Below are 26153 nucleotides of genomic sequence, written 5' to 3'. Positions count from 1 at the left end.
AACGCCCTACGGAAATGTGTGAAGGCGAAGTGCGCCATCTACAGTACGCAAATAACTTACATTAAAAACGCGTGCTGCTTATTAAACGGATATTTTCCTGCATCTGTGATCATTCTTTGAGATAAGATTACATTATTTAAGAAATATCATAATGTACAAGTTCATAATACGCCATAAGTAACTGAAATACGTGGTCATTGCAAATGCAGGTCTATAATTCTGCCTATCCCTTCTGATAGAGGCCGGCCGGAGTGGTCGAGCAGTTCTTGGCGCTACAGATTGGAACCACGCGACCGCTACGGTTCCAGGTTCGAATCCTGCCTTGGGCATGGATGTGTGTGATGTCCTTAGGTTAGTTAGTTTTAAGTAGTTCTAAGTTCTAGGGGACTGATGACCTCACATGTTAAGTCCGATAGTGCTCAGAGCCATTTGAACCGTTTTGAGCCTTCTGATAGAATGTAAACAGGTTTAATCTACCCTCCCTTCCAGGAGTCTGTTGGCTGAGCGAGAGATTCTGCATAAATCTGATCTATTTCGCTGCCCATGCTATGTAAAATCCAAAAGATATTCCACCAGGATCTATGGTCTTGTTTGTGTTAAGTGGCTGTAACTGTACTTTGATACCGAGAGTACTAATTTCAACTTATCTTGTTTTTGATTGGGTACGAGCATAACGGTTGAACGTCGGTATGCTTGAGTACATTTTGAAACGCAAATATCATTCTTAGATTGCTTTCAGTTATGTGTTGTATTTGACGACCACGAAGAGCGAACGTTCCTTTAGTGAAAACGTTCTTCTGATACGGTTATTGACGTCGGATACACTGTGCTTTGACTCTAGCCGCACAACTCTGCCGTTTATTTCACGACACGGTATTCCGTTTGAAACATGATAGCTGAATAACAAGCACTAAGAGGTTCGCCGTGAATAAAAGGCAGTGACGAGCAGAGTAATCAGTCGCCTGCGGCCTACAAAAGAGCGGGCTTTAATCCTCTTAGGTTCCTCCCTCGCCAGACAGGCAACGTAGCTAATAGGTCGATCAGCGGGGCCGGGGGGGGACATGACGTGTTACACGCCGAGCGCGGCCGTCAAGTGCAGAACTGCCTCTTGAAAGTTTCATTCGGCAAACGCCGGTCAGCGCGATCGGGGGAGTGCGGCGCCACAGCGCATGCGCACCGGACTGGCGCTCCGCAGTGGCGCAGTATCGTCGGTGTGGGCGGAGCCTCGGTTGCGTAGCCATGGTAACGGCGGCCGCCGTGGAGGGGAGGCCGACGCACCTATATACACAACGGTGGCGGCTCGCTTGTGGGCACAGCGTCCTGACGCTCGGGGAAGGCAGGGCGTCGTTGCGTGTGCGTCGTGGCGCGGGCTGCGTGAGTGCGTGTTCTGTGACAGGGCGGGTCAGCGGGGTGACGGCGCGTCGGGCAGTCCAGCCAGAGCTGCGGCCGCTGATCAACGTCTGTAGTCGCATCCCTTCAGCACCATTCATCTCGCTCAGTCAGGTGGGTACCAACAGAGAACTTATGTTTTGCTCTTTATTGTACTGCCGACTGCGTCTTTCATTGTTCTTATTGTTTTGTCTTGTCTGTGGTGGGGACTGTCCAGTAGACGAATGGCTGAATAAGAGCGCTATACGTTAACACATCTATTAGTAATTATAAACATTGCACGTCAATTCGTACTTGCATGATCATGTACATTTTCGCATTAGTGATCTTCATCTGTTCCAAAACCAAGCACTTTAAAGCTGATCGCACCATCTTCTTCTTGGTCGTCCTATCCTTCTTCCAGCCTTGGCCTAGTAGTTATGGGTTTTCCTTGGTATCAGCCTTTGATCCAAACGTAGCAGCTTTCCTGCCTATACTGTTGGATCTTTTCTACTCCTCTCTTTTTTCACTGTCCCTTTTATAACCTTCTAATTTATATCCAGCCAAAGGTCTTAGAGGCCTCTGTCTCTTCAATTCTTTTTAATTGCTTGATCGTTAAAGACTATATTTCGGATCCATGGAGCAGTATGGTAGAGCAATAGTATCATTGAATTTGAGTACTATCTTCAGCCTGAATGAGAATTTTCAATCTGCAGTGGAGTGTCCGCTGATATGAAACTTCCTGGCAGATTAAAACTGTGAGCCGGACCGAGACTCGAACTCGGGACCTTTGCCTTTCACGGGCGCTGAGCTACCCAAGCACGACTCACGCCCCGCCCTTACAGCTTGACTTCTGCCAGTACCTCGTCTCCTACCTTCCAAACTTTACAGAAGTTCTCCTGGTAGAGCACTTGCCCGCGAAAGGCAAAGGTCCCGAGTTCGAGTCTCGCTCCGGCACACAGTTTTAATCTGCCAGGAAGTTTCATATCTTCATCCTGTTTCTGTTCAGGAGAGTCCTTTCAATTGTACTTAACATGTCTGTGCCTTTGTAGGTTCTTTTCAGGATAACTATCATAAGCATATCACAGCCCAGGTTCTTGAATATATGGACTTGTTCCAATAAATTGATCTCGATTATAGTTCTAAGACGTTTTTCTCAGCACTGGTACATAATTGTAGCTTCCGTTGAGGATACGGTTAAATTATATTGCTTTGCTGTTATATGGAGATACAGCGCATTGTCCATCGTTTTCCGCATCCACGAATATATGGCTTGGTTCAAATGGCTCTGAACACTATGGGGCTCAACATCTGGGGTCATCAGTCCCCTAGAACTTGGAACTACTTAAACTTAACTAACCTAAGGACATCACACACATCCATGCCCGAGGCAGGATTCGAACCTGCGACCGTAGCGGTCTCGCGGTTCCAGACTGCAGCGCCTAGAACCGCACGGCCACTTCGGCCGGCTCCACGAATATAACCTGGCCATCTGCAAAAAGGAATGAGTGAAACACTGTACGTCTTGGTGGGAATCTTCCATTTTCTTTTGCTATTCATTGAGAATGTCACTTATATACAGTATATGTTAAATAGTGTGGACGATAAAACACACTCTTGTCTTACACATTTTGTGATTCTTCTCATTCTAATACTAATAGTTGAGTCGACACGTGTCTTGATGTTATCAGCTTACAAACTCTGAACTGAACTTATTAAATGGCGAGGAATGCCATACTCTCCTTAAGTTTCTCATGACTTTGATCTCACCACGAAGTCGAAGGCCTCTTCATAAATCACGGAACTTATATACGTTTGGAGATTAAATTCTTTATGTTTTTTTTTATTATCTTGGTTTCGAGACAGGCAAAGATGTGTAAGCCGAAAATGTACATAATGATGACGAAATCCTACTTGCGAAAACAGATAAGCTAATGGAGCACGTTTATTGTCAACATTCGCGTCGAATTGTAACAAACTTGATCACTCGATATCTGAGGGACGTGTTTTGCAATGTATGTAGATATATCATTCACGCTGGACGTTATCAGATACTGAAGATCACTCGCGCGAAGGCTTTTTACGATAATGACACGTATACCTTGTACACTTCTATCCAACAACATTCAAAGAATTGTACGACCCAGCGTTGCATTTGATAATAATTGCAAAGAGAAAGTTTGAAGTCGCCTGACCCGTATCACTGTTACAACTTTGACCAATTTAAGAGCTGTCGTCCAGTGTTGAAGGTGTTACTGCCGTACTGCTATGTGGCCTGTTCTAACACGTGATGCAAAGCCTATCTGTCGCTAGTTTTCATAACACTTAACATGTGCTTAGAAACGGACCGTTTTCCTACTGCCTCTCCACCTTTTCTATAATGCCTTCCAAACAGTTAGAAAAGACGTTTGTCGCAATGTTAGCGAAGAATTAGCTTCTGAAACGACCTTTTTCATTTTGTTGCATCGCTCTGGAAAACTGATGGTTAAATAACGCACTTCGAAGGATTTTTATGAGACTGACGTTGATTTTGGAATTCTAAACCCAAGGAACAGTTTCTGAGAGATGTAGCAAACTTGGTATTGGTCAAAGCCTTAGCACTGCGTGGACGACTTGAGAGGAATGGAGTGCCACCATTTCCGTGTTTCCTGTGATTCGGCTCGCAGTCTACGTTGTAAACAAAATTCCTGGAAACTACATGGAAACATCTCCTTGGCCCACTACTAGCTCGATAAAATGTTTGCCAATACTAAGAAAATTATATACTTACCACATAGAATATGGCAGTGCAGCTAATTCGAGTGACATTGATACGCTTATCTACTTCAATTTTTGTTCTTTCTTAATTTTATTACTTCAGGAACGGTTTCCAACATGACCTTCACTTTCTGTTATACCGTCTTCATTGTGTGTTTAACCATATTTTAATAGTGTTGAATGTGAGAGTATAAAAATAAATCATCCTTCATGCTTGCTCTACTAATGTTTACTTCTCTCTCTGTTTGTATGTCAGCACACTCAAAATATTACTTGGTAAAAGTGCAGTCTTACGTCATTGCCTGTTATAACAGTGACTTGAAATTTGGGAACTATGGTTTAAATTAGAGTCGAAATGTTAATAAATAACTTAGACCTAACAGAGGCAACCTTTGATGGACATTGCTGCTGCAGGACGTATTTATAGGTGCGCATAACACACTTCACATCTGGGCCACAGAAATCGTTATTTCATACATTCATAATTGCGTTTGTGACCGAGAGATTATCTCTAACGCGGGGTGCCTCTCTTGCGGTTTAGAAGTTGCTGATTTCTTCTTAGACAGTTTCTGCTATTATTGCAGTAGGCCTATCTGGTATCTGCACTGGTACTCAAATATTCACACCAAATTCCACTGAACTGGCACAGCCCACAATCCACTACGATTGATCTGCGCCGGCCGAAGTGGTCGTGCGGTTAAAGGCGCTGCAGTCTGGAACCGCAAGACCGCTACGGTCGCAGGTTCGAATCCTGCCTCGGGCATGGATGTTTGTGATGTCCTTAGGTTAGTTAGGTTTAAGTAGTTCTAAGTTCTAGGGGACTAATGACCTCAGCAGTTGAGTCCCATAGTGCTCAGAACCATTTGAACCATTTTTGATTGATCTGCAATAATAAGGATCGGTAAAAGATCAAATGGTTCAAATGGCTCTGAGCACTATGGGACTCAACTGCTGTGGTCATCAGTCCCCTAGAACTTAGAACTACTTAAACCTAACTAACCTAAGGACATCACACACATCCATGCCCGAGGCAGGATTCGACCGTAGCAGTCGCACGGTTCCGGACTGCGCGCCTAGAACCGCGAGACCACCGCGGCCGGCGATCGGTAAAAGAAAAGTTGTTTTTATCCACATCACTGGCGTATTAATACACTCGTATACTTTTGTCATTAAACTTAAATTATAATGATGTACGTACATGTCATGCTTTCTATTAAGGTTGAAATTGTAAAAATATCGTACAGTCGTAACTCACTTTGCTACCTTCATAGCGATAGGATGGTTTTGTTCTAGCAGTGTACCGTCTCCTAATGAATTTGAAATATTTATGGCCGTTAATGATACGTGAATTTTCGCTCAAAGATTGTTCAAGTTACATCAAACACAGCACGGTACAGAGCGATAAGTGAGATTGTCGTGGGTAGATCTGATAAGGGTGATGAGGAAATCCAATGTGTAGTGGTTCAAATGGCTCTACGCACTATGGGACATAACATCTGAGGTCATCAGTCCCCTAGAACTTAGAACTACTTAAACCTAACTAACCTAAGGACATCACACACATCCATGGCCGAGGCAGGATTCGAACCTGCGACCGTGGCAGCAGCGCAGTTCCGGACTGAAGCGCCTAGAACCGCTCGGTCACAGCGGCCTGTGCAGTGGTCCTACTCAAGGAAAGTCTCGTGTCTTTTCTAAGAAGAGTTTTAACAAAGTAACGGAAGATCTCATAGGTGTAGATCTGCAGCGGATAGGCACTTGGTGCAGGGAGTGGCAACTGACCCTTAACATAGACAAATGTAATGTATTGCGAATACATAGAAAGAAGGATCCTTTATTGTATGATTATATGATAGCGGAACAAACACTGGTAGCAGTTACTTCTGTAAAATATCTGGGAGTATGCGTGCGGAACGATTTGAAGTGGAATGATCATATAAAATTAATTGTTGGTAAGGCGGGTACCAGGTTGAGATTCATTGGGAGAGTGCTTAGAAAATGTAGTCCATCAACAAAGGAGGTGGCTTACAAAACACTCGTTCGACCTATACTTGAGTATTGCTCATCAGTGTGGGATCCGTACCAGGTCGGTTGACAGAGGAGTTAGAGAAGATCCACAGAGGAGCGGCGCGTTTCGTCACAGGGTTATTTGGTAACCGTGATAGCGTTACGGAGATGTTTAATAAACTCAAGTGGCAGACTCTGCAAGAGAGGCGCTCTGCATCGCGGTGTAGCTTGCTCGCCAGGTTTCGAGAGGGTGCGTTTCTGGATGAGGTATCAAATATATTGCTTCCCCCTACTTGTACCTCCCGAGGAGATCACGAATGTAAAGTTAGAGAGATTAGAGCGCGCACGGAGGCTTTCAGACAGTCGTTCTTCCCGCGAACCATACGCGACTGGAACAGGAAAGGGAGGTAATGACAGTGGTACGTAAAGTGCCCTCCACCACACACCGTTGTCTGGCTTGCGGAGTATCAATGTAAATGTAGATGTAGATGTAGTGTGTATTGGGGAACGCTCATCTTCTACAGTATATTTTTTTATAGGTGGGGAAGACGGACGGTGTAGAGACTCCGCCTGTATCGCATGTAATGGGAAAAAGGAACCCACTTCTTTAGCAGAAACAGTACTGAAAGTATAGTTCAGCCGAACATCTGTATCTTCTCCGCAAGCCACTTGATAGTGTGTGGACGAGGGTGTTTCTGGTACTTATAACTGAGCCCTCTTCCCCTGTTCAATTCTCGAACGCGGCGCGGGAAGAGTGATTGTCGGTAAGCACTGTATTAGCTCCAACTTCTCGATTTTTTTCATTGTGGTCTTTTCTCGAGACATATGTGGGAGGAAGAAATACATTATCCGATTCTTCCCGTTAAGTACTCTCTTGAAATTTCAGTAGCAAACCTCTCCGTGACGCACAACGCCTCTCTCGTAGCGTCTGCCGCTGGATTTGTTGAGCATCTCTGCAGAGCTCTCGCGCCGAGTAAACGGTCCCGTGATGAATGGCGCCGTTATCCCTTGCGTCTTCTCTACCTCTTACATCGGTCCTACCTGGTCAGGGTCCACATTGATGATATTCTAGATTGATGCATACACTTAGCTGCTGAGATAACTTGTTCGTAATTATATACATTGCTGGTTATAGAAATTGTAACTCCAGAAAAGTTAGAAAAAAATTAAATTTTACTTATCGTGCATACACAGTGCGGTAGGGTGGATACAAATCAAATCTGAGGTGGTGTGGGGGTACACGAGTTGTGAAATGTAGTACATACACAGCGCCACCTGCGACAGCAACAGTGACTTTAACGTGGAATCTGGACCACGTATCGGGTTTCGGACTGAACCGCCTAGAACCACTCGGTCACAGCAGCCGGCTAAGTCTAGGTTAACAACAACTGAAATATTCCGCGATCCGACTGGAATTCGATCCCGCGATCTTTCGATTTCCAGTCATGCGCTTTACCACTAGACCACAAACTTTGATATATAGCGAATAATATCATTGAGATAGTGTGAATTTATTAAAAATTATATGAGAAAAATGTTCTGCTTGTAGCGTTATTTTTGCGATAAAGTGAGTTCGGATTTCCATACTAAAGCGTGTGTAAATTATTTCTGTTGATTATTTGCAACCAAACATAAATCTGGAAGGATACTGACGGAAAAAAATTGTTCGAGGATGACAATCACTTTGCGGGAAGTGCTATTCGTTACGCCATAAGTACTCTAAATGCGACTATGTGACTCCACACGTAAAAGGCATACTTAATAAGTGCAATAGGTCAGTTGCTATGTTGTGATAAACGGTGTGTCAGAGTGTTTACCAGGGAATAGGAACTTCCTTCCTCGTTGCGGAGGCCTTGCAGCTGTCGCCGAATGCCACATCTCTGTCGCCAAATGCCTGCATCTCGCCGTTCTTCCTCATCGGCCTGCGACCTCTCCATCGGTTATTGGATACCACCTAGTCACACTTTCCGTGATCTTCCTCTTCTTCTCATTCCAGGAGGTTGTCATGAAAGTACTCACTTGGGCTATCTGTCTTCATCTGTCACGGACCTCTTGAGATGCAGAATTTCCCGGCTTAACCACGTAAGAAATGAGGGATTAAGGAAGAGGACACAGACACATTATACTACTAGGAAACAGAAGATGCGTTCTGCAAAGTGACTGTGAGTATGGGCAAGTACGAATCGGACCGAATCCGTTATTCCATATTTAAGAACTAATAATAAAACAGTATTGACTGGAATACTCTCTTTCAAATTCTAAAGGTGGCAGGGGTAAAATACAGGGAGCGAAAGGCTATTTACAATTTGTACAGAAACCAGATGGCAGTTATAAGAGTCGAGGGACATGAAAGGGAAGCAGTGGTTGGGAAGGGAGTAAGACAGGGTTGTAGCCTCTCCCCGATGTTGTTCAATCTGTATATTGAGCAAGCAGTAAAGGAAACAAAAGAAAAATTCGGAGTAGGTATTAAAATCCATGGAGAAGAAATAAAAACTTTGAGGTTCGCCGATGACATTGTAATTCTGTCAGAGACAGCAAAGGACTTGGAAGAGCAGTTGAATGGAATAGACAGTGTCTTGAAAGGAGGATATAAGATGAACATCAACAAAAGCAAAACGAGGATAATGGAATGTAGTCGAAATAAGTCGGGTGATGCTGAGAGAATTAGATTAGGAAATGAGACACTTAAAGTAGTAAAGGAGTTTTGCTATTTGGGGAGCAAAATAACTGATGATGGTCGAAGTAGAGAGGATATAAAATGTAGACTGGCAATGGCAAGGAAAGCTTTTCTGAAGAAGAGAAATTTGTTAACATCGAGTATAGATTTAAGTGTCAGGAAGTCATTTCTGAAAGTATTTGTCTGGAGTGTAGCCATGTATGGAAGTGAAACGTGGACGATAAATAGTTTGGACAAGAAGAGAATAGAAGCATTCGAAATGTGGTGCTACAGAAGAATGCTGAAGATTAGATGGGTAGATCACGTAACTAATGAGGAAGTATTGAACAGGATTGGGGAGAAGAGAAGTTTGTGGCACAACTTGACCAGAAGAAGGGATCGGTTGGTAGGACACGTTCTGAGGCATCAAGGGATCACCAATTTAGTATTGGAGGGCAGCGTGGAGGGTAAAAATCGTAGAGGGAGACCAAGAGATGAATACACTAAGCAGATTCAGAAGGATGTAGATTGCAGTAGGTACTGGGAGATGAAGAAGCTTGCACAGGATAGAGTAGCATGGAGAGCTGCATCAAACCAGTCTCAGGACTGAAGACCACGACAACAACAATAAAACAGTACTCACTTTCAGGTGGATGAGGATGCGCTAAGAGGACTTGAGATGTACAGTGGAATAATAAACAAACATTTTTGGTGCATGTGGAGAATTTTTGTCAGTCGACTGACAAAAGTAAATTGTGACTGCTTGTGTTACTGGATATCCATTAACCACCTGAGAAACTGAGAACGGAGTGCAGTTACTTGTTTCGCCCGCAGCCTCTCTTACGGCCGGCGTCACCCTTCCCACGGCGGCGCGCGCGCCTCGCAGCTTGGGCGCAGAGCACACGGGTCCCGCTTATCGCTCGGCGCTTCGTGGTGCCGCACTGAGGCACATATGGCGCGCTGATACGGGACTCGCAGAGTCACGCAGCGGAGGAAGCCCCCTCACGACGGCCTCAGGTCTGATGCCGGCCTGCCTGCGTTTTCACCGCCACGTAATCACTGGCGTAAAGAACGGAAAGCTAAAGTACACGATTAAACATGAGTGATTATATTTTTTCTTTTTTTACAATCAGATGCTTTTATTTAAAATTTGTGCCAGTTGGAACATTTTCTTCGCCGTTCGCCATGAGTTGAACAGCATTACTGGGCTTCAACTGCTGCGGTGGTGCATTTCAATCCAAGAAATTTATTGCGGAGGACACCCATCGTGTTTATTATTGAGACAATCGTTTTACCACCGGATATCTATGTCCAATTCTTATCAAAAAACGGTTCAAAATGGCTCTGAGCACTATGGGACTTAATATCTGAGGCCATCAGTCCACTAGAATGTAGAACTACTTAAACCTAACTAACCTAAGGACATCACACACATTCATGCCCGAGGCAGGATTCGAACCTGCGACCGTAGCAGCAGCGCGGTTCCGGACTGAAGCGCCTAGAACCGTTCGGCCACAGCGGCCGGCCCAATTCTTATTCGGATCAGCAACCCTGATGTCTTTTTTATAATAATTACTCTAGAAACTTTTGTTGAAAAATACCACTTTCAGACCATTACACCTATAGTACCCAATATCTAGGCGATTTAAACGGTTTATTGCATCTACAGTTTCCTTTAAATTTCTTTTTGTTGGACAAAGAACAGCAGACTAGAAAATTACAGTATGCAAAATGCTACTTAACTACTTCAGTGCTGGCTTCCTTGTCACATAATAATTCAGTAATTAAACGGCAGTCAAAGTATTTCATTCTGAACAGCCATACAATGTATGCACTAATACGACCTATTATTGAGTACTGTTCGAGCGTTTGGGATCCCTACCAGGTCGGATCGAAGGAGGACATAGAAGCAATTCAGAGGCAGTCTGCTAGATTTGTTACTGGTAGGTTTGATCATCACGCGAGTGTTACGGAAATGCTTCAGGAATTCGGGTGGGAGGCTCTGGAGGAAAGGAGGCGTTCTTTTCGTGAATCGCTACTGAGGAAATTTAGAGAACCAGCATTTGAGGCTGACTGCAGTACAATTTTACTGCCACCAACTTATATTTCGCGGAAAGACCACAAAGATAAGATAAGAGAGATTAGGGCTCGTACAGAGGCATGTAGGCAGTCATTTTTCCCTCGTTCTGTATGGGGGTGGAACAGGGAGAGGAGATGCCAGTTGTGGTACGAGGTACCCTCCGCCACGCACCGTATGGTGGATTGCGGAGTATGTATGTAGATTTATCCGCATTCTGATCAATACAATCACCTGCACCATAATACTGCCGTACTTTTTATCGTGTTGCAATTTAATTTTTTGTGGGTATTGCAATTACTTTCATAATAGCGTAATTTTAGGAACACCATGACTCATATTGCTGTAAGTTTCATTACCTACTCTTTCTAACTCCTAGTGTTACAGAAGATCTAATTTCTAGAAATACAACTCACAAAAAAAGACTGTAAGCCATAATTTTGTTTTATACGAAAAGGCCCTTTATAGGCCCTTCATTTTAAACGAAAGCTGTATTTACAGTTACTTATTTGAATTATTACTTGCACTACTCTCATATCGCCCGTATTTCATAAAAGAATGTCCTGTGGCAAACCTCACGTTAACCATTTCAGTGATTTCACTACCTTACTCAGTGGCATTCTATAGCTCAGACGCCGCTTGTGTACTCAAAAGACTGAAGCAAGTATAGTTCAAACAGCAGAAATCCTTTACTTTTTTTCTTTCAAAGAGAAGGAGAAAATCTGGTTCAAGTAATGCTGGTATACTGTTTGTTTTCCTTCTTAAAGGCACTGCAAGTCACGTTCAGTTTGCTACTACGTGACAGAGAACCGACTCAGTTTCTTGACAGCTAGGCCCTACCATGAGTAGCATGCTGTCGTTGGTTTGGATTTTCCTCATAACGCTGTAGTGACGTCTGTACTCGATAGAACTATTGATAGATAACGAGCGTGGTTTCAAAATTATTGTCCTTGTGAAACAGAACTTAATTCACACGGAGAAATGAGTGCTACAGACAGAGAATCTCAATTTTATTCCGTATTTCCGGATTTCTATAGCGCTTTTTCCCACAGTTCCTCAGAAGCAGCCTCTAATCAATTTGCGTATCTACGAAGTATTGTCGTCTCGGCTGTGAGATCGAATTCATGATCGGTAACCAGAAAGTTCAAATGGTTCAAATGGCTCTGAGCACTATGGGACTTACCATCTAAGGTCATCAGTCCCCTAGAACTTAGAACTACTTAAACCTAACTAACCTAAGGACATCACACACATCCATGCCCGAGGCAGGATTCGAGCCTGCGACCGTAGCAGTCGCGCGGGTCCAGACTGACGCGCCTCGAACCGCTCGGCCACACCGGCCGGCGGTTACCAGAAAGGCCATAGTTCATAGTAATTTACTGGAAGTCATACAGCGAAACCAAAGTTATATCTGAGGTTCCTCAACGAAGCTGTTCTTAATCTATGTAAACGATTTAAGAGATAATCTGAGCAGCCCCCCTCAGACTGTTTGCCGATGATGACGTCGTTTACCGTCTTGAAAAGTCATTAAAATGAATTACAAAATGATTTAGACAATGTCTCTGCATAGTGGAAAAGTGTAAATGAGCCTGAAAAAAAATTAAGGGTTTCAACAAGTCGTAAGAAAACTACCACAAAAATTCGGTTGCACCATAAATCGCACAAATTTGAAGGCTGCCGATGCAACTTGTGATTACAATTACAAGTAACTTGAACTGGCAGCTTCACAAAGAAAATGTCGCGGAAAGTTGAACGCTTTATAGGCAGAATACTTACCATGTGCAACAGATCTATTACAGAAACTGCCTACATACGCCTGTCCGTTCTCTTCGGAAGTTCTGCTGCGCAATATAGGCTTCTTAACATATACTACTGATGGAGGAGATCAAACAAGTTGAAAGAAGGGCAGCTTGTTTTGTATTATCGAGAACTATGAGAAACTGGGTCATGGTAATGATAAGCGAATTACGCTAGCAATAAAACAATATCATTTCTTATTGGGGAAAGATCTTTTGACGAAATTACAATCGCCAATTTTCTCCTTCGAATACCAAAATGTGTTGTTGACTCTCTCCTTGATGGGGCGACGTGACCACCGTGATACAATGAGGGAACGTGGAGTTCACACGGAAAGATATCAGTGTACGTTTTACCCATGTACCGTTCCAGAGTAAGCCGCGTGGAGTGGCCGCGTGGTTTGAGGCGCTATGTCACGGACTGCGCGGCCACTCCAGCCGGAGGTTCGAGTCCTCCTTCGGGCATGTGTGTGTGTGTTGTTCCTAGCATAAGTTAATTTATTTTAAGTATTATGTAAGTCTAGGAACTAATGACCTGAGGAGTTTGGTCCCTTAGGAATTCACACACATTTGAACAAGAGCTTCGGTCAGTAAAGATCGTAGCCGCGTTGCCTGGACGCTAAGTGTGTTGCATACCTATTGGGCATTGGGCCATTTACGTACGCAGTCAATGTCTTACTAGATTCCTCTAAAAATCGGAAATGGTGAACTGTCTAGAACTGAGTGAGGATATATAAAGGACGTTGTAACCTACGGAAGACTTTTGTTCTGCATAGTTACCATCCTATCTGATAATAAAAAATAAACAGCGTTTATAGCAAAACTGAAACTCTCATCGTTTAATTCAGGTTTTATTCGAAAACTGTTGATTTGCAGAGTGAAGCAGAGCGAAGTTGCAGGAAAAATATATAAAAGAGAAAGACAGATTTATCACACAGCTCTAGAAAACGAAATTTCCTCAAAAAAGGTACACATAAAAAACGCAAAATAGAAACATATAGAACATTGCATCAATACGTGGGTGAGCTTATATAAAACATGCTCCTGTTATTCATAAATAACTTTCACGTTTATCAATAAAATAAGAAACGCTTGCCTTTCATGAAAAGTACAAAATATCAGCAATTGTACAGAAGTTTTTGTGTTTCTCCATGAAAACTGTACTTGCATTTAAAAGTAAATCCTTTGGTTACATAAAAATGTAGAATTTATGCGAGCAGCTAATTTTTATTGCTTAAAAAGTGCAATTTATATTTTATAAGAATATAAAATACGCAATGGACTGACACTAAACGATGTGTGGGTCTAATTATCTTCAAAACAGACATAAAAACAAAGAGAATTCGTCGTCTCCTAGTTCCTCTCTCACATATCAGTTATGCTTATTTTCATATGAATGTTACGAATACTGCTGGTAAGCCTACCATTCACTAAGTCATTTATGTAGTAAATTGAAACTACAGGTAGCGTAACTTTACTGCCACTTTTTAAACTGTAACAATATTTCGGTGCGCTATCCTCAAACAACTGCTATGTAGTGTTCATCATGGTAAAAATGTTGTGCAACTGTCAACATTGAGGTCCGTTGATGCCGGTGCGCCTTGTGGTTAACCGCTGTGTGGCTGTAGAGTGCCCCACATGCAGGTAGTGGCGCCCAGTGCGAACAGAGGTGTGAATGGGATGAGTTGCACGTACATGTTGAGGAAGTGGCGTGCAACCTACACGTGTGCCTCTACTTGCATGTGGCACGCATGTAGGCGATTAGGTGAAGGGCGCATGGGTTTGAAAACAGCTTTACATCAGCACTACATGACGCCACTTGTCGTGTGCTGCAGGCCTGGAGATGACCGCCGAGCAGCTGTCGGGCGGCTGCGGTGTGTCGGAGGCGCGGCCGGAGACGTCTCGCGGCTACCCTCCCTATGGAGACGGCGACGACCTGGATCTGGAACTGGAGCTGGCCAGCCTGGAAGATGACGACGACGAGGAGGAGGACTGCGACGGCGACAGCGAAGGCAGCCGGCCGCGTCACCACCAGCAGCAGAAGTCACAGCAGCAGCAGCAGCTGCTGCAGCAGCAGACGCAGCAGCAGCAGGTGTCCAGGCCCAGGGGACGGAGGGGCGCCTCCAGCAAACCCAGGGCCGGCCGCGCGCGCAGCCCCACACAGGTAGGCACGCAGCAGCACACCACGACGCTCTCGCTCACTACTTTCGGAAGGCGAAAACCTAATTTATGAAGGAAATTCTATAAGTAATGCAACACTTGCCCGCCCGGTTAGCCGTGCAGTCTAACGCACGGCTTTCTGGATTGGGAAGGAGTGCCTGGTCCCCGGCACGAATCCGCCCGGCGCACTTGTGTCGAGGTCTGGTGAGCTGGCCAGTTTGTGGATTGTTTTTAGGCGGTTTTCCATCTGCGAATGCGGGCTGGTTCCCCTTATTCCGCCTCAACGTACGTGTAAATCACCATTACCCTACCATGCAAACATAGGCGTTACACTCGTCTGCTGTGAGACGTTCCCAGGGGTGGAGGGGGGCAGGCAATGGGGGCCTAACCGCACAGTAACCCTCAAAGAGTGGTTTGGAGTGGGGCAGCGGAGTGGTGAGTGGACTGCAGTAGTCATCATGGGGTTGTGAACCATTGTAAATGACTCATCATTAACTGGAAATGGTGGTATTTGGCTACGTGGAGACCATTCACAGCTAATTATGAACTTCGTGTTCCTAAACAACTACGGAATATTTATGGATGACAGTCCACCATGTCACCAGGCACAGCTTCTTGCTGCTGATTTGAACAACGTTCTGGACAATTCGAGCGAATGATTTGGCCACCCAGATCGCCCAATTCGAATCCCATAGAACATTTATGGAACATACACGAAAGGAGAATTCGTGCACAAATTCCTGCACCGGCAACACTTTCGCAGTAATGGACACTTATTGGAGGTCTGACACGATATTAGGAGGTATACCATGGCTTTTATCATGTACGCAACCTTCAAAATGGCGTCTGTAACTGCATGTGTTTGAAGCAGATATTCGTAGGCACTTGCAGAATGTCTTCAGTGACCTGCCAGTGAACAAAGCACGGCGAGTTGTTCAGCGAGGCATCTGTCATCATCGCAAGAAGGTCGCACAAACCTGTCCGATCTGCCGCGTGCCGGCCGCTGCACAGACCTGCGAGTCCTGCAATGTTGGAAGGTGCGGACACTCTCATTCGAGGTGATCGAAGGATCACAGTCGAACACATCGCTACTCAGCTGACCATCTCTGTTGATAGTACTGACTCATCCACCAGTTGGGGTACAGAAAAGTGTTTTCCTGCTTGGTTCCTCGACGCCAAACACTAGATTTTTATCTGTTTAGCCCAACGAAGGATGCACTCGGCGGGAAGCAATACGTTCATGATGGGGAGGTTGTTGATGCAGCAAGACGCTGGCTCCGACGTCGACCAGTAGAGTGGTAACATGTGCACATACAGGCACTCTCCATAGTTTTGTTGGCAACAGAGTGCAGAATAACGAGGCGTATTGGAATCCTAAATAAAACCATCCTGCTTTCAGAAAGAAATCAACGGGCACCCGGAACGCATTTTACGCTGTTTTCGCCGCCGCTCGGCTGGCCTCTGTTTGCAGCTCGTGACACAACCATTGGAAGTTTTACTTAATCTGGGCGTGCGCAGTGCCATTCCTCCACCACTCGATCTGAACAACAAAGAGAGGCACGTTTCCAGTCATAGCGAGAAGTTATCGCCTATGTGGTCATGTCCATAAATACTGAATGTCGCCAATTCCAGAAGCACTAGACGGAGGATTATTTCTTTACTGTGTACAGAGGTAAACATCTTTGCTCGTTGTGTAGGGAACCACTACCAGTTGTGAAGTAACGTAATATGAAAAAGCACTTTTCTGCGGAACACGTTCCTCAACAACAGGTCACAGGGAAATTCCAGAAAGACAAAATTAATATATTTCTTTCCTATTTGCAAAACTGAGAGCACAGTGCGACAATTCGGTAAATGCTAGTTTTATAGCGAGTAGAAAAATTGACACATAGTTACAGCCTTTTGCTGAAGAGGAATCCTAGAGGCATGCCTCTTGGTCGTTGCAGCCATACAATGCCCCGATAACAAACAAGTTCGAATAAATAAGTTTATCAAGGCAAACAGCTATTTTCCGAATTGGTATGATGGCTCATGACATTAAAAACAGTTTGTATGATCGTGCTGCCACATTCGGAACATTCGTGATCGTTTTGGACAAGAGAACTGATTTGTTAGACAGAGTTCAGTTAGTAATGTTTGTTTCTTGGTGAAGCTGTGGAGAAAGCATTAGCATTACAGGCATTAAAAGGAACATTTCCCTTTTTATTGGTGTTGCAGAGTTTTGCAACATAAGTATTTGAGGGAGCTATTGAAAGACATCGTAAGTAAAGAAACAATGTTTACGACGCGCAAATAAATGTAAGCATATGAAGACAGGGTAAGAATAAAATTAATGTACTCCCAGAAACAAGTGTTTTGAAGAGTGTTTAGAAGGATAATTTGTTGGCATAACATGTCGTGAAAGGGGTGCCATTCATATGGGCGTGTTATTCCGTAAACATCAACGTCATGGACGCTGTAGTTTTGACGTCATACATTCAGAGCGCTGTTGTCATGTCACGTGACGAAGTGCCCCGTGAGCTTAAGTATGTGGATGAGGCCGCAGGTCATCGAAGGTTGCCCATGCTTGTGTTAGGCCATAATTCACTGTGCTGATTCGGTCTAATATCGCTTACCTGGGCGTCAGGTGTCATACTACGGATAGTCGTAGAGTTTCAGTTACCACCTCGGAAACATCACGCTACTATCATGAAACTTTGTTATCATATTTGCTCTACATTTCCCACCACGGTTGTTATACAGTCACTGTCATATCACGATCAGCTGATTTCGTCTGTATACCATTTTTAAGTGCGTTCTCGTATACTCGTACTTTTACACCATCATCATTTATTTACGGGACCTGTCATTTTAATACGAGACCGTTGTACTAAACACAAGCAAGGACAAACTTCCATATAGTCAACTCTTTAAAAGTAATATTACTGCCTTAAGTAAGCATGAAAACTTTAAATACGGTATAGCCGGCCGAGGTGGCCGAGCGGTTCTAGGCGCTACAGTCTGGAACCGCGCGACCCCTACGGTCGCAGGTTCGAATCCTGCCTCGGGCATGGATGTGTGTGACGTCTTAGGTTAGTTAGGTTTAAGTAGTTCTAAGTTCTAGGGGACTGATGACCTCAGCAGTTAAGTCCCATAGTGCTCAGAGCCATTTTTAAATACGGTATATCTCTCGCAGCATTGTTCTTTATAGTCCTAAACAACAAGCAAATATGGGCATAAAATGTAATAAATTTGTATGAAAAGTACGGATTAACCCAGTGCTTTCATTTCGAGACCAATCATAAAGCAGCGGTATAAACTCAAACTTACGTTACAATAACTCTTGATACACCTACTTTCACTGTTACTCAGCTCCTCAGTATGGTGAGTACAAAGAAAGCACATGTTACAATGTCCTACAGCCACGTAGCACTATCTTCACGCCGATTGTTGCTGAGAAACCTGTAAATCCTGCTACAATGCACTACATTCGTAGAAGTACCTCAGTGTACTACTAGGTATCTCCCTCTTGCAACGGGATAAGTGATTTCATGCAAAAGGCACTGGTGTTTCAAAACAAAGTTAATAAAATGATGCTTTCAGGCAGAAACCACTGGGGTTCAAAGAGCTGAAGCACTGCTCCATACACTCGTCAACACAAATTGGTGAGAGCTGGATGTGGCCATTGTGTGCGGCGCTTTTTGCTTTCTCCCCTTTTAGGTTCTGTGCCTCTTCGCTAGTTATCCAATCTTCGGCATTCTTCTGTAGCACCACATTCGAAAAGCTTCAACTCTTTACTTGTCTCAACTGTTTATCATCCACTTTTGCCTTCCATGTAATGCTACACTTCAGAAAAATGGTTCAAATGGCTCTGAGCACTATGGGACTTAACTTCTTTGGTCATCAGTCCCCTAGAACTTAGGACTACTTAAACCTAACTAACCTAAGGACATCACACACATCGATGCCCGAAACAGGATTCGAACCTGCGACTGTAGCGCTACACTTCAGACAAATAACTTCAAAAAAGATTTCCTAGCACTTGCATTTATGTCAGATGTTGACAAATTTCTCTGTTTGAGAAACGCTTTTCTTGGTATTGGTAGTCCTCATTTAATATCCTCCCTACTACCGCCATTTTTTCTCCAAACAACAAAGTTCAATTCAAACTGTCCCATTTCCTAATTTAGTTACTTCAGAATAGCCTGATTTAATTCGACTATATTCTTTTACTCTTGTTTTACTTTTATTGATTATCAACTTATAACTCCTTTTGAAGAGACTATCAATTCCGTTCAACTGTTCTTTTGTGTCCCTTGCCATCTCTCACAGAATAAGTTTCATTGGCAAGCCTCATAGTTTTTGTATTTTCTTCTTGAACTTTTATTTCCTCAGCAACTTTCTTCGTTATTTCCTTTACTGTTTGCAAAATGTATAGATTGAATACATCGGTGATATGCTACAACCCTTTCTCACTTCCCTCTCAATTACTGCTGTCCCTCCATGTCTTACGACTCTAATAACTGCAGTCTGGTTTCCGAAGAATTTGCAGTTAAATTTTTGCCTCCCGTATTTTATCCGTTAAACTTATTATAATTTTTTTACATTAGGCTTCAGCCAGTATGGACTCTGAATCAGAAATCAATATCGCTTTCCAATTCTAACTGCTATTCGTCTGCCATTTTTGATGTCCTGCCAGTATCTCTTGAGGCCATGACTCAATGCTTTCTTCCTGTCTTCTGACAGAGGTCCTCTTCGTCTTTTGATTTCTTTTCCCGGCTTAAAACCCCTGTAGTTTTTCACCGTTTGTCTGAATTCATGTCTGTCCACGATTCTGTCCTGTGGGTTACCGATTTCTAAGATCTTTATCGCATTCTTGGAACTATCTCAATCTTTTTGCCTCTTTGGCCTTGAGAAATTTCGGTTGTCTTTGTCAGGCGATTATCAAACATTCTTAAGATGTGCTCATAGAGCAACAACCTTTTCTTTTTAAACTACAGTATACGGTTCTAGCTTTATGTAGTTGAATAGTTCTTCATTTGATCTCAAACATATGTGCGAATTAATTCATATGTTGCCTAAACTATGCCTTTATATCCTGCGTTCTTGTTTGACTAATATATCGACTAGTCCGCGTCTATCACAGTTTCCAAATCGAATAATCCTTCTCGTCTGAGAACTGTACCATAATGTCTTACGTTGCTTCAGTACTCAGCGAGTTATTACACAAGTGGAGATCAAAAAGTTTCCGTTAGAAGGCTGTACAATCCAGAATCGGTAACCCAATCAGACAAAATCTCCGTGAACATAAGGCAGTCATCCCCAGGTTGAAGACATTCGTTACTTTGGTAAAACCTTATGTCATGCTGCGTGAAGAAGTTCGTACTTGCGTGCTGCACTTCGTCTTCTGACAGGAATCGTCGACTCTTCAAGGCTTTTCCTAGGGGAACGAAGGCGTGATAATCGCATGGGGAGAGATCAGGGCTGTAGGGCTGATGTTTAAGTGTCTCCCACTTCAGTTGGCGTAACTTATGCATTATGATATTGGCGATATGGAGACGTGCATTGTCATGAAGCAGCAGCACAACTGATGTGCTACTCATACATGTTCTTTATTATTCAATGTTCAGCAGCCGAGAAAAGAACTGCAGCACCTTGATGCTGTTTGGAAGCAACTGGTCATAACGTCGCCATAGTCTACATTCCCGCATTTACTGCACTCACATCGGAAATACATGAATGCTATACTGATCCCTTGCCTGCATTTTGGTGGTTGTATAACCGAATCGGAGTCGCATCGCATTGAATATACGCTTCACCAACGCCCTCAAATAGAAATATTTTGTTTGCCCTTACAGAAATTTTTCGTCACGTAGTATGCTTGGTCCACTGGTATTTTAGTATTAAAAAAAATTTTGTTTCAAGAGTAATATCGTTCCAGCTATTGGCTAAGTTGTTGTGACGGCTAGTACAGTGGAGACCGGTGTTCTGTGCGTGCAGCTGCTGCGGCTGAAGCGGCACCGGCGCATGAAGGCGAACGACCGCGAGCGCCACCGCATGCACCTGCTGAACGAGGCGCTGGACCGGCTGCGCTGCGTGCTGCCCACCTTCCCCGAGGACACCAAGCTCACCAAGATCGAGACGCTGCGCTTCGCGCACAACTACATCTGGGCGTTGAGCCAGACGGTGCGCATGATCCACAGCCAGCAGCAGCAGCAGCCGGACGACCCCGCGTCCGCGGTCGCGCTCGAGCCGGCGGCCGACCTGCTGCAGGCGGCAGGCGCGCACGCGCGAGCGCAAGCGCAGGCGCAGGCGCAGGCGCATGCGCAGACGGCGCCGCCGCCCGTGACTCTGAGCGTGGGCAGCGTGACGGTGAGCATCGGCGGCGAGCGCGGCAACCTCATCACCTCGAGCAGCGGCAGCTGCGCCGTCGCGCAGCAGCGCAGGCTCCAGGGCCAGCAGCTGTTCGCCGCCTCCAACGCTCCAGTCTGCACCAGCCTGCACGAGGACACCTGCTCCAGCTACAGCGACCTCTCCGAGTGCTACGGCAGTCCGCCCTCCTACCACCCGCACCACTCAATGTACCAGTGCATGTGAGCCCAGAACGACCGTTTACCAAAGTGCACAATGTTACCGGTTCTGTAGCCACGTTACCACACCATACAACTACGTGGTATGCACACTAACTTTACATCCTACTAGAGCTGCCGCAGACATCACAGCTCACCAGCAATACACGCATGCGGTTGATTTACCTCATTGGTTCTTCCTAGATTTACTTCTTATTGCTTAGCTAAAGAAACATTTATGATATCTAAGACAGCTGATATACAGGGCGGAAAATCCCTTTCCAATTTCTAGGACTTGTAGAGGGGAGTGACAACATAATATTTTGAACAGGAATCCATGTCCGGAAACATCTCGTTTCCGTTCTACAGTGATTTCAATTCAGATGTGTAATGCGTCGACATCAGCTTAGGGAAAGACAAAAATCTCTGAGTTGTGTGCCCTGGTGTGCAATAGGATAGACAGGATGACGTGTACTACGTAAGACGGTCCCCTAATGTCAGTTAACTGTCTCCTGTAGAGACCGAGGAAGATCTGCTGGCATGAACTCATGCCTTTGCAATAGAAATTGAATAGACGCCAGTTGGGATGGAGACTGCGTACAAGAACATGCTTCGTAGGTTCAATGTCTGTAACAACGTTTGCTGGCGCCATATAGAGCCGCTGTTGTTTTGTTCTGTACCTACAGTATGCTGTATTCTCTTTTGTTTAGGAATGATGTAAACACATAATGTTCAAGTGTTAATACAGACTAATGTGCTTCAGTGACAAATGAATATTTCGTTACGTTTACTTTCGAACTGTTACCTCATAACAGTACTGCGTTGCGACTAATTCACTTTCTCAAGCAGAAGTGGATGAGTTAACATCTAAATTGAAATCGACTTAGAACGGAAACGATACGTTCCCGAACATGGGTTCGTGCTCAAAATATTATAAACTCACTCCCCTTTACAAGTCCTAGAAGTTTCTAACGGCAATTCCTAAACACCTAGTATAACATCAGTTATGCTGTCGTCAGATCTTACCCGCTGCTGTGCACACTATATACTGATTATTTTTGCGATATAATAATAAAACACTGCACCAGGTACAATTTTTTTCGTGTATATCACGACACGTTTTAGGGTTTTATTCTCATTACGAAGTGCACATATTTGCTTTACTATTTTATGTGATGTTTGCGTGTGTGTGTTCTGCTTCTCTTGCCCCGCAGACATGCTTTTGTGGTTCTACAATCTATCGGACAATATAAGTCCTGTGCTTTTTTTCTAAGAGCTAGTGTTACAAAATAATATGTGTGTCTATCTAGTTACATGTACCGCGCCTCCTTCATTGTGCAGAAATATGCACTTCACTTAAAATTTTAAAAAATTTACATAAAATTCTATTGTATATTTGCACTTGATAATGAGATTAAGTTCCGAAACGCGTTGTACTATGCTTGAAGAAGTTGTAACTGGCGCAGTATTTTATTACTTAAATCATGAATGGCACAGCTGCAGGCTTTGTAAAAAAATCCCTTACAATGAACTAAATGAAGATTATTTTTGTACAAAAGGAAGAGTAAACTTTTCGAAAAATTGCGAACAGATACCTTCAATAGTGTCTTATGAGTGTTAGAATGATTTGAGAACTTCGTGGATTTACTTTTACTAACATTTTTTAATGTCGCTGTTATGACCGGATGCAAACTACCATCTCATATGTTTGATAGTATACCTCTTTAGCAGGTTATTTATAGATAATACCGCAGCTAAAGGGAACATATGTTCAAATATCAGTTACCTAATTATAGTCTGAGTGTTAATGAAACACAAAGGTGCAAAATACACCACGCAAGTCAATATTTACCGGCACGATACGCTCAGTGGTGCAGATTGAGAAAGTGGAAGTATGACGTCGGCCTTCAAATGATTACCTTCAAGGCGATCACGGTACTCAAATAATTAGAACTATAAAGCGTGTGGTGACATCACCTACATGCTTACAGTTTTCACGAGGCTTTAATCTTAAATATAAAACGTTGTTTTTTAAACGGTTGGTTTTGCCGATCGAGGGCCGAAACAAAGCTGACGATCGACCTCCCTTTCTTCTAATGACCAAACTGAGAGTATCTTTTCTTCATGAGATGTTAGACTTATACCACGCAACAGAAACTTTTCCTTTTTTAGGCTATGGTCACATAATTACTCAGTACTATCTTAGTATGAACCGTTACCAGGAAAGAGATTATTCATTTCCTATGACACAGTTGGCGTCCGATTCCACAAAGTCATGATTAGTAATGGCCTGACGTTCTTCCTCAACGATGTCATAGCCACGTCTTGACTGTTTAAGCTACGTCGCACTCTCATATGTGTAGGATCATAAAGAACAATAATGACTGCTATAGTATGTCCTTTCGGAACTAATTGCTCTGGTAAATTGTTAAGTATAAGTCAAAGAAAGCACAAAGGCTTTAGTTTCTATAATTAACCGTTACTTTCATTTGAGAATTTGCACAAAATATTGCCTTGACCTTCAGTTTTTCTTGCGTGGGTGGTCAGTTCTGACAACTTGCAAGTGCCGCTGTTGAATAATGACTTAAGTGTTAAAAAGAGCAGCCTAAGAAATCATACTTACACAAGTACACGCTGAATATGTCACTGCCATTCAAGCGCTCTTTATATTGTCAACTTACATATCAAGAGCATTATCAGATTATATAGAAATGGAAATACCGCATCTCCCACTTTGTGTTACCAGACGGTGTAACCATATATTAAGTTCCTTTTTAAGTTTAATATTTTTTGCCATAAATACGCTAGTCTGTGATTGTTTCACCCAATGATTTATTTGTTGTAGATATACAACGCGTAGAATTATGATAATTTTTGCGAGATTTTTAAGATTTTATTTATGTACTTTCTTATTTATTGTATTTATTAATATTTTGTGTCTCTTGTACATAGTGTAAATATGCCGTCCAAAGCGTCCAGGGAAAGAAAGTATTCTAAATTTTTAGATAAATGAGAAAAGTGGGAATATACATATTTTCATATTTGTCGAAGCCAATCTCTCCTCGAGCTGAAATAAATCGTGCTGCCTTTCAGAAGTATGTATACGATACTACTCGAGTATTTTTGTATGTTAACTGAAGAACGAAATTAATTTCTAAAATAAAGAATATTTTAGGTATGAGAATTTGTATTTTTGTATTGTGAAGGAATGAGTAAACGTGAATAAACAGTTCTGTCAAATATATAGTTTGTCTTTCTTTCATTCTCTGCGTGTACCACAGCATCCTTCTCTCTCTCTCTCTCTCTCTTTCTCTCCCTCCCCTCCCCTCCCACCCCACCCCCCCCCCCTCTTTCTCTCTCTCTCTCTCTCTCTCTCTCTCTCTCTCTCTCTCTCTCTCTCTCCCCCCCCTCGTTCATTCAGTGTGTGTGTGTGTGTGTGTGTGTGTGTGTGTGTGTGTGTGTGTGTGTGTGTATGAGAGAGAGAGAGAAAGAGAGAGAGAGAGAGAGAGAGAGAGAGAGAGTGTGTGTGTGTGTGTGTGTGTGTGTGTGTGTGTGTGTGTGTGTGCGTCTATGTTTGCGTGAGGGAAAAAGAAAGAAAGGCTGAGGCACCAATTGTCGATTGTTATCTTCGCATTGGCACTCGGAGTGAATGTGCTGAATAATATCTCTACGGTATGATTTACAACTCACACTGCGTGCCCATCAGCAAAGCCTGAACTGCTGTTCCATACCTCAAATCGCATCACATTACATCAGAGTTCAGTGAGAGAGGAGTTGCTGTTTCGGCTGTGTTCCTGGCCGACGACTCGTTTCTAGCTGTGCTCAAAGTTCTGACTCCATTTAAGCGGACTCTGCTTTCGACCTCATTGCCGCTACAGAGACCATGTCCGTTGTCTAAATGAACCTTTTATAAATCATAGGTTGCAGCGATCAGTCGTCCTTCTATAAAATGTTGTTGTGCAGATCTACAGTTCGGCTAGGAGCTAGGCATTCTCAATGCACTATCATTTTCGCTCAATGCATGTAATGCCTGTTTATCGGCCTTCATCTACAGTTCATTGAATACTCAATAGACAGTTCATACTCAATCAACTGTGGATGAAGGCCGACCAACAGGCATTACATGCACTGAGCGAAAATAATAGTACATTGAGAATGGCTAGCTTCTAGTCGATATCTAGATCTGCACAATAAAATTTTGAAAAAGGGCGACTGATCGCTGCAATCTATAATTTACAAGTCGATATAACAGTCGCTGAGTGCAACAGCTTTCTGAATGGAAGGTAACCTCATAAATGAACTTTTGCTGTTCCGGTTGGAAAAGCAGACTTTTTTTGCCTGAAGCCATACGATTCGATCCACTTGTTTATCAGCAAGGTTGCAGTGGCTACTAAAATTTCAGACAGTTACAGGTCGAACTGTATAAGACATCCATAACACCAGAAATCAGATAACTGCCCATTTACAGAAAAATAAACTTGATATCATACTTCCTCCTCTTAAATACATTGAAATGGCCGGGAAACTCTATCTCAAGGAAATCAACTAGAGAAAATAGTCAGTCGTGATACGTCAGTAGTTGCCTGCGTGAACACAGCCACTTGGTAGCCATTGCAACATTCGCTCCATGTTTACACTTTTTGTGTGTTGTTGTGGTCTGCAGTCCGAGAGACTGGTTTGATGCAGCTCTCCACGCTACTCTAACTGTGCAGTCCTCTTTACCTCTGAATAAATACTGCAACCCCCTTCTCTCCTACCTCACACACACTTCCCTCCAGTATAAACGG

At 43.5% G+C, this 26153-nt stretch overlaps 1 protein-coding gene across 1 annotated transcript; it reads left to right on the top strand.

The window, feature by feature from the left end:
* Window positions 1-1384: 1384 nt before the first annotated feature.
* LOC126419596 (neurogenin-2) lies at window positions 1385-21394 on the top strand. Its single transcript, XM_050086783.1, has 4 exons — window positions 1385-1503; window positions 14494-14822; window positions 20798-21037; window positions 21128-21394. Exons 2-4 carry the CDS (start codon window positions 14502-14504, stop codon window positions 21392-21394), a joined length of 828 nt encoding a protein of 275 aa, XP_049942740.1. The 5' UTR covers window positions 1385-1503; window positions 14494-14501.
* The last annotated feature ends 4759 nt before the right edge of the window (window positions 21395-26153 follow it).

Source organism: Schistocerca serialis, chromosome 9, assembly GCF_023864345.2.
Source record: "Schistocerca serialis cubense isolate TAMUIC-IGC-003099 chromosome 9, iqSchSeri2.2, whole genome shotgun sequence".
In the NCBI taxonomy this organism is placed as follows: Eukaryota; Metazoa; Arthropoda; class Insecta; order Orthoptera; family Acrididae; genus Schistocerca; species Schistocerca serialis.
Note: the sequence above shows the minus strand (reverse complement) of the source record. Positions and strands in the feature narration are given on the sequence as shown.